This window comes from Arachis hypogaea, chromosome 20 (assembly GCF_003086295.3).
Source record: "Arachis hypogaea cultivar Tifrunner chromosome 20, arahy.Tifrunner.gnm2.J5K5, whole genome shotgun sequence".
NCBI classification, from domain to species: Eukaryota; Viridiplantae; Streptophyta; class Magnoliopsida; order Fabales; family Fabaceae; genus Arachis; species Arachis hypogaea.
Window position 1 is genome coordinate 104,152,835 of NC_092055.1, and position 9,149 is coordinate 104,161,983.

Genomic DNA, 9,149 nt, shown 5'->3' on the forward strand with positions numbered 1-9,149 from the left:
GGAAAAATATAGATAATCAATAAGATTTTTGAATAATGTGTAAATAATATAAATTAATAAGATTAAAAGAATAAATTTAATTAGTAACATTAAATTAGGGTGTAATGTATTTTCATTTGATTGGTTGTTTATATTGTTCAAAATTTTCATTGTTCCCCTATCATTCTCCTTGTAATTATATATCATATATGTATGTATATACTCGGGTTTAATAGTAAAAGAAGAGTTGATGTAGATAATAATGTGGAGATTCTACAGAACGTAAACCATGCCAACCTCCAAAAGAGAAACAGGTGGAACCTTAAGAGCCACATCAGGGCCTCTACAATTCCTTCTAAGGAAATTATATCCATAATTCAAAGCAAGCTTCTTGAAGACTGAGGATCCAGGCTTTGCTCTAACATGAGAGTGTCCAAGAATGAAAGCTATCCCAGATTCTTGACCAGCATAGAGATCTTCAAGCTCTTGTTGCATTTGATGATGAACTGTGACACTCTCACTGTCATTGTCATGCTCATTGTCGCCATCAATGGCAAACCGTACCCTTCTTTCTCTCGTTCCCGAAGGTGCATCAATCTCAACCACATCACTCACACTCGCCAGCTGCACGCTGTCCTCGCAGAGTCCCATGGTTCCTATGACAGTTAGCCTGTGCCCGGAAGATTCATTGGAACATGAACCGTCGTCTTCATTATTGCTCACGTTGCTGGCCCGGGCACGGTACCAATCATATTGAATGAAATCAGATAGCTTCTCTACGAGCTCTGATTCAAAGGAATCAATGTCTTGATGGACATCACGGTATCCATACCGGACTATGCACCTGTAGGACCTATGTTCAGGAGGTCCTACGCGGCCGACGAGGTACCTCTCGGCCACAGGGACATGAGGAACTGGCACTGATTTCACACACACAAACACAAGTATGCGGTGGTAAGCCGGGAGGTTCGTGACGAATCGCGAGAAGTTAGCCGGTATGCCAGTGGTAAGGTCAGTGAAAACAAGGCCTATTCCAGGGACTCGAGCAATTCCAAGGCTTGGACCTAAGGCTAGAAGCCAATCTAGTGATACCTTGTTGTGGAGATCATATTCATATTTCTTTATGCTTGCATAGTGCCATAGGAACATTATGATCATTAGGAACAGGGCAAGGAGAATAGGGAACCATGCTCCTTCACAAAACTTCATCAGTGAAGCTGAGAAATACAGCAGCTCAATGGATCCAAAAAACAACAAGAAACAAAGTGCTATAATTGGTGGTTTGTGCCAGCAAAGTATAATCACTAAGGAAGTAAGGCATGTTGTTACAAGCATAACTGTCATCACTGCTAATCCTGCAACATTAAACATGTCCGTCTTATTAGCAATAATTAATTAACAATGATGATGCATGAATTTGTGACTTGCCTGATGCATTTCCCATGTGTTTTGTGTCCCTAAATCCAATGGTGACAGCAATACAGAGGATCATGAGTATCCAATTGATCTCAGGGATGTAGACCTGACCATGGATTTTGTCTGAAGTATGAACAACCTTAACTCTCGGGAAGCAACCCAGAGATTGGCTCTGGTTTATTATAGAAAACGTCCCGCTTATGATCGCCTGGCTTCCCACAACAGAAGCTAGAATTGCTAGGATAATCACCGGCCACCTCACGCTTTCTGCACCGAAAAATAAGCCATAATCAATCAATGTTTTCTGTAACCATATATATATATAGAGAGAGAGAGAGAGAGTAATGCTAGGGAAGCAATACTATAAAATAAGTCCAGTATAAAGCCCAATAAAGATGCGTTTTTGTTGAATTTGGATTTCAGATGTTTCTTCTAATTGAGTTTCGGATGTTCTTGTTTCTAAGAATTTCGGATATTTTTTTATGTTAAATGTTGGCTACAATATTAGTTGCACAATGTTGGTTTCCAAGACTTTCTTGTATATATATTTTCATGTAATTGAATACCTGGAACTGAGGCATAGAAACTGATCTGGAGATGATGATGGTTGGACAAGTAAGCAGCTTGACCCATATATGCCAATATAAGTGCAGGATATACCAGAAATGTGAATGCAATCTGCACATAATAAAAGCTGTTAATAAAATCAAGAAACATCTGAGTGAGTGAGTGAGTGAGTGAGTGAATTGATTCTAGAATCAAGACTAACCTGAATGGCCATATATGAGAAGTGGCCAAGATCAGCAAACATTGCTTCAGATCCTGTTATGCAAAGTAATATTCCACCTAAAGACATCCATCCACTTATCCTGGTCTTCTTCAAGAACTTGAACATGTAATATGGCGAAAGCGCTTTGTATATATGTGGATTCCATTTGAATATGTTGTATAAACCAAGTGTGCTGATGCATAGCAGCCATGCCAGCACAATTGGGGCAAAAAGGAATCCAACTCGATGTGTGCCGTAGTGTTGAAGCGCAAACAAACACACTAGTATGAAGCAAGTAATTGGAATCACAGCATCTGCATATGCAAATCAATCCGACACACTCTTTTATATCATTCATACATAAAGAGATATCAAATCGAATTGACATATATATAGAGACTTACACTGGTGATGTTTCCTGGACATAGAAACTTCAAGACCAGATACTGCTGAGAAAACTACACACAAAAAGGGTGGCTAATCAACATATTGTTAAGAATAATTTGTAAAATATTGAAGTGTGATGAAGAAATCTTTACCTGAAATGGCAGGGGTAAGAAGTCCATCACCAATAACCATACAAGTTCCGAGAAGAACCACAATTAGCAGAGCTGTATGCAAGGCCTTATACTTCTCTAGTAGCAGCTTCACCATAGAGTTCATCTTAGCAGGAGGCTCCTCCATCTTATACGTTGAAAGCGCTTCATCCGAGTGTTGTCGATTTGGAAGAAGACTAACCTTAGCATGCCTACAAATCAATGAATATAGAGCAAATGTACCACCTGCATAGCAACAAAAGAAATAAAGAAAAACAGAAAAAATCATCAAGCTGTAACAAAACATAACAAATTATCTTCCTTCATTCTGTTACGAAACACACTTACCCTCTCCATTGTCATCAGCTCTAAGAACAACAAAAACGTATTTGAATAGTGGCACCAATGTGAGAGTCCAGAACACAAAAGAAAGGGTACCAAAAATCTCTTCATTGGTTTCTGAGTGCTCAATATCTTCTGCAAATGTGCTTGTGTAAACATACAAAGGAGAAATACTCAAATCTCCATAAACTACACCAAGGCTTTGGTATGCTAAGAGCAGAATGGTCTTCCAAGAATCCTTCTGAAAATTGCAATTCACATTCACTTCATTAATCACCAACTTATGCAGAAAAACAAAGATTTTCAAGTTAATGTACTAACCCTTGAGTTTCCCCAACAGTTTCCAAATTCAAGATCCATTTTGCCTTAACCACTCCTTAATGTTCTTCACAAAGTTACCAACTTCAGCACCCTCTTAACTGCAGATCTGCACGGTGGATCAGAAGCCTCTATGGTGCATAAACCAAAGGAAATAGCAGCCTGTGAAACATGACCAAGGATTCTTCAGAACACCATTTACAACCACCCATCCTCTCTAAACTTTCACTCTCCCAAATAGAGGTGATAGAATAAAAAAAAAAAGAAAAGAAAAGAAAACACATTCACGCTCTTCAAGATAAGTAGATAAACTCACATGACATCCATATCTTTGTCAAATATTCTAGAGAAGTGAGCACTATATTATTATATTATTATAAATATAAATTATAAATATAGATAACACAGACCAAGAAGCAGTATTCCTAAGGGGACAGCTTTTTCATGGAATTTGAAGGTCATACACTTATACTATATATCCGTGTTGAAAAAGGAGTGTTGCAGGAAAGGGAAAAAGAAAAGAGAAAGATATATATTAAAAGTGGTAGGTAAAGTGGAGAAAGAATCCATAGTAAGATGAGAATCAGATAATCATGAACAAGAAGCAGTGAACCACTCAATAAGAAAAGAAGTGCATCTGATCCATTCATTCAAATACCACTTCAATGCCGCCTTATAAAATCATCTACTTTTTTTTTTTTATTTACCTTCAACTCATTTCTTTTTCTGAATGATGGAACCGAAGGAAAACAAAAAGAAACCCTTCAAAGTTTGTTGGGAGGTCTAATTCGAATAATTTTTCCTTAAAATGAAAGCAACCGGCGAATGAAATCAGTGTAAGGACTAAAAAGGAATTAGGACAATGATGTAGAGGAGAAAACCACAGAAGCTAACTTCACGGACTAGTTTATATTTAAGGCCGGTAGTTTGTATAGAACTATAGAAAATTAATCATACAATCATATAATATAAGAAGATTTTAATAAAGTCACACTTTGAAGGAAGAAAAAAATGAGGAGAATACAATTAGGCAAAGGTCCCAATGATGTTGACAAAAAGGCAAAATCACGTGATTCAGCGACAGTTACAAACTCACTATAGTGCCCCCACTCAAAATAAGGCCAATTTCAAGGATCAGTTATCACTTCTGGTTTCCCTTTCATTCTTCTCTGCTTTTACCTTTCAAGGATATATTTTAATTTATATTATTTATATGATATGATATGTGAATAACAAGAAAACAAGATTTTCAACGTTACCACCCAACTACCTACCTGTTAAATCATCTATAGGGTGTGTTCCCGCTGTTCCCAGTTAAAGCCTATATCAGATGCCAAACAAGAGGATGAAAACAAAGCCATCTTAATGTCTTATTAACATAAATTAAGGATGAAAATTCTTCTACCTAAGAAGGCACTAGAAGTCTCTGCATGAAAAATGAGGTAAATGAATGATGATAAGGTTATAAAAGTCGGAGGAAAATGAAAGAATGGACCATACTTCTGATCCTATGCTGCATAAAATGGACTACACCTTTAAATGTGAAGAGGCAGAGACAGAGGCATGTGCATAGCTGCATATCAATGAATGCTTTTTGATGAACATGCCCTTCAATACATCCAACAAAACCACCACGCGCCAGCTTTCTCTTATAACTCTTCCTTTATGAATCATAACAAGGTATTAATGCTGAGCTTTTCTTTTTCGTTTTTTCTTAAAATAGGCAAACTTTTTGTTACCCTTTTTCTAACTCACTTTGTCTTTTTCCCGGGTTTTACAATTCCCTGTGACGACAAGTAGTACCAAATTACGTTGTTAGCTTTGAGCTTGAAGACGATGTAATTTCTGGGACTTAAAAATTCTCCTGCAGAATAAAGCACCCCCATATGATCATCAACACAAAGATGTAATCTTTATATTCTCTAATTTATAAAGAAAATGTAAAAATATGAAGTGGGAGAATTTAATTGAACTTATTATAAAAGCAACTTATTATATATATAAAGAGTAGGCTAACACTCAACCATGTTGTGAAAGAGACATTGAAACTCCATGATAAAACTAATATGCTTAAGGAGGAATATGCATGAAATGAAATAATGCAAGGTTACTTATTTATATTTGATTTAGATGGTATAACTTTATGGCAAAGTGAAGATACAGGTAGATCCAAAATTTGAGAAGTGAACAAAGAATGGATCTCTTTTTTATTTGTTTAAGGCTGTGGGATAAGATAAGAGTCATGTGTGGTGTGGCAGTGGTAAAGCCAGTTTTGTGTTCCATGTTAAACGTACGTAGTGGTGATCATAGGTGTTAAAGTTGTGTACCAACCGACACTAGAGAATGTTGATTAATAAATAAGGTGGGGAAAACCAAAGTTACTGATATTTTCATGATTTTGAAAAGCATATTCGAACATGGGATGAGCCAATAATGTCTCTATATTGTTTTTTTTTTTTTTTTAATTCTTATGCATTTTTAAATATTTAATTTAAATCAGTGAGTATAAAGGAACAATATAGTGAGTAGTGACAATTTTTTGACATAGTACTCTCTTAATCATCCTCCTACCTCCAATTGACAACGTGTGTCATTTTTTTTTTATTATACATTCATAAATCAATATGTATTTAGTTTTGATTTATGTCAATGTGCAAATGATTATGAATGGATAAATAAAAAGGTAAAATAATTATTGTAAACTAGATGTAAACAATTTTCTTACCAAACTAGCAGAATAAAAGTTACTATGCATCTATTAACTTCAGTAACATAAATATTCCAACTGCGAGGAACAATAGTAAAAACTAAAAAGATTTAGCTGTATTTTTAGGGGTAATTTACATAAAAAAAACGAATGAGGTTTAATATGATACAGATATCCTAATTATAACTCTATGTAAATTGCGACAATCTATTACGGTTTAAGATTTCCATGTAAACCCAATTCATCCTAAACCGCAACATCCAGCCGTGATTTATAATGACTGCCATGAAGTCAAAAACTGCTAGTCCCTACTGCAGTTTACGTTTTAAATGTGTGTTATAAATCGCTACATCTTGTAGTGGACTATGGAGGATTTCGAAATGAAAATTAGCTGTAATCTATAGCGGATTATAAACAGGTAGAGGCATTATATATACCAGTTGAAGGCAATTGTGAAGTAGAGTGTCAAATTCATAATGTTTAGTGAGAACAGTTTCTTAGCTCTAGTGCATTGCTCAAGAATAATTCATAAAAGCAAGAGAGAGAGTGTGTGATGTTTACTGATAAGAAACTCCTGAGTGTTTTTATCCAGTCATCGAATATCTTGTTAGATCTAAAAATCAGTATTTTGTAGAAGCTTGGGGTGTGTGGGACCAAATGGATGAAAAAGTTAGTTTATAAGATCCATATTGTAGTTGTATCAACTGGTGTAAAGTATGATACGTTTGTGATAGGGTCTGATGAAGATCTGCAGGTTCTATTTCATTGTCGGAAAAAATTTTTAGAAGTGAGAACACACGAGTTATATGCTAAGTTAGAAGATGGTGTTGACATTTCTAGTGCATCAGCTCCGAATCTTTAATCGACTGGGTTGGGATTCTTCTAGTTCGATGCTTGCGGTTTCACCAGCTTGTCGGTTGGTTGAATCTCCATCTTTTGCAGTTGGAATGGCTAGTTCTCCTCCCATGATTCCTGATTTTGTAGGTGACGGTGAATCGGATCGAGTTGAAAATGCAATGCGAGAGGATGATTCGGACGAGGAGCCTATAGACATAGTTGGGGACAGTGATGAGGATACAAGGATCAATCAACGAACATAGCATGGTCCATCAAGTTCCGGCATACAGAAACATCTTCCACATTTCTCAACCTTGAACTTGGAAGCTATGGGGCAACAACCGGACGTAGATTCTACCTTTGGGGTCAGAGATTGCATGATAGAATCGCTCCTACAGAATTTCAAATTGGGCAATTTTTCCAAAATAAAGAGGAAGCAGTGTTGAGTGTAAAGAGTTATAACATCCATCGTGGAGTTAAGTACAAGGTATTAGAGTCAAATCATTTTAAGTACCATAGAAAATGCAAGGAGTTTGGTAAAGGTTGCACTTGGTTGATCTGCATCACACTTCGATAACGAAAGGATACATGGGAGGTTAGAAGGTATAATAGACCTCACACTTGCTTGGCTACATTGATTTCAAGCGATCACCAGCAGCTTGATTATCACGTCATTTGTGTGATGATCTTTCTGTTGGTTAGATCCGATGCTCCAGTTACGATAAAGGGGTTGCAGCAAGCTACAGAAGCAACGTATAATTTTAGACCTACTTACAGGAAAGTTTGGCTGGCAAAGCAAAAGGCAATAACATAAATCTATAGAGATTGAGAAGAATCATACAGTGAGTTACCACGTTGAACGGTTGGTGTGCAGTCCACCATAGTCGAAACCATTATAGTGTTGAAAACTTCTCCGGTAAGAGTTGGTGATCAGATTGATGAATCTACAATATACTTTCATCATATTTTCTGGATATTTCCTCTTTGTATTGAGGCCTTTAGACATTGCAAGCCAATGGTGAGCATTGATGGTACTCACTTGTATGCCAAGTATGGGGCACTTTGCTTCTGGCTATCGCGCAAGACTAAAACTCGAATATTTTGTCCATTACATTTGCACTTGTGGAAAGAGAAAATGTTGAGTCGTGGTCTTCTTGTGATCTTTGATAGGCACAATGGCAACAATGTTGCTCTGGAGGTCCCTGATAGTGATTGGCTACTTCCTCGTGATTATCAAGCATTCTACATTTGTCATATTGCAGCAAACTTCTCTCTGAGTTTCAAGAATTAGGATGCAAAAAGGCTACTTTTGAATGCTACATACGTGATGACCAAGGCAGAATTTGACTATTGATTTGATATTATGAGGACTAAAAATTTGGCTATGTGTGATTGGACTCAGCATTAGGACTACCAACATATCTAAGTGTGTTAATTCTATTCTAATGGGAACAAGAAATCTTCCAGTAACTTCGTTGGTGAAGTCCATATACGGAAGGCTTGCAGAGTTGTTTGTTATTCGAGGACAAACAGCAGAGACGTAATTGGGTACTGGGCATCATTCTGCCAAGCTCTTGCGAAAGCAATAGAGCACAACTTGAGAGATTTGGGATGCTTCACCCTCACTTTGTTTGACAGGCATCATTCTGAGTATACTATAGCAGAAATGACTCTTACCAATAACTTGTCACTTGGCACATCCAGAGACAGAGTCTTGTGCGCCACTCGGTGCCACCTGTCTAAGTATTTTGCGGATGGACCTGGATCAACAACACTCTCTATCGTAAGGACAGAATCGACTGTCTTATTCCAATGCAGATGCCATGTCTGATAATAAAGTATGAACCACCGATCTCCACCCCTACCATCCTTTGCATGGAGTCAGTTTATGTTCAAAGCTGGCTCAGGTAGATGCTGTATAACGCTGAGCTATGGTACCACTCTATCAACTTGATGCCACTCAATCACAGCAAAATATATCAAGCTCGTGACCACCCGCTATAACCTAGAGTGCTCCTTCGCAAGTATCTATGGATGAACCACGACAACCACCTCAGCAGCAAAGTAAAACTCCCATACAAACTGAAAAGGAAAAGAGAATATAAGGTTAGAACACGACATACAGAGAAGTCAGTCAACTGCTTATGATATGATTAACCACATATAAATAACTTACGTCTCGATCACACAATCTATCCAAAGCAAGACGAATCTGAATAAGTCTTTGCTCCTTGGCATCCAAGGT

At 37.2% G+C, this 9,149-nt stretch overlaps 1 protein-coding gene across 17 annotated transcripts; it reads right to left on the reverse strand.

Annotated features, from left to right (window-relative positions):
• Positions 1–207: 207 nt before the first annotated feature.
• Positions 208–5,807, reverse strand: LOC112784025 (potassium transporter 2). Of its 17 annotated transcripts, none has more exons than XM_072231078.1 (13): positions 5,385–5,530; positions 5,116–5,224; positions 4,894–5,021; positions 4,766–4,786; positions 4,635–4,681; positions 3,364–3,522; positions 3,049–3,283; positions 2,704–2,946; positions 2,569–2,622; positions 2,165–2,478; positions 1,962–2,073; positions 1,408–1,662; positions 208–1,334 (listed from the first exon to the last, which is right to left on the reverse strand). In XM_072231078.1, exons 6-13 carry the CDS (start codon positions 3,400–3,402, stop codon positions 253–255), a joined length of 2,334 nt encoding a protein of 777 aa, XP_072087179.1. In that variant the 5' UTR covers positions 3,403–3,522; positions 4,635–4,681; positions 4,766–4,786; positions 4,894–5,021; positions 5,116–5,224; positions 5,385–5,530; the 3' UTR covers positions 208–252. The 17 variants fall into 17 exon arrangements, with proteins under 17 accessions (XP_072087179.1, XP_072087183.1, XP_072087178.1 ...); XM_072231082.1 differs by having other exon boundaries at positions 5,378–5,443; XM_072231077.1 differs by lacking the exon at positions 4,766–4,786 and having other exon boundaries at positions 5,501–5,807.
• Between the last annotated feature and the right edge of the window lie 3,342 nt (positions 5,808–9,149).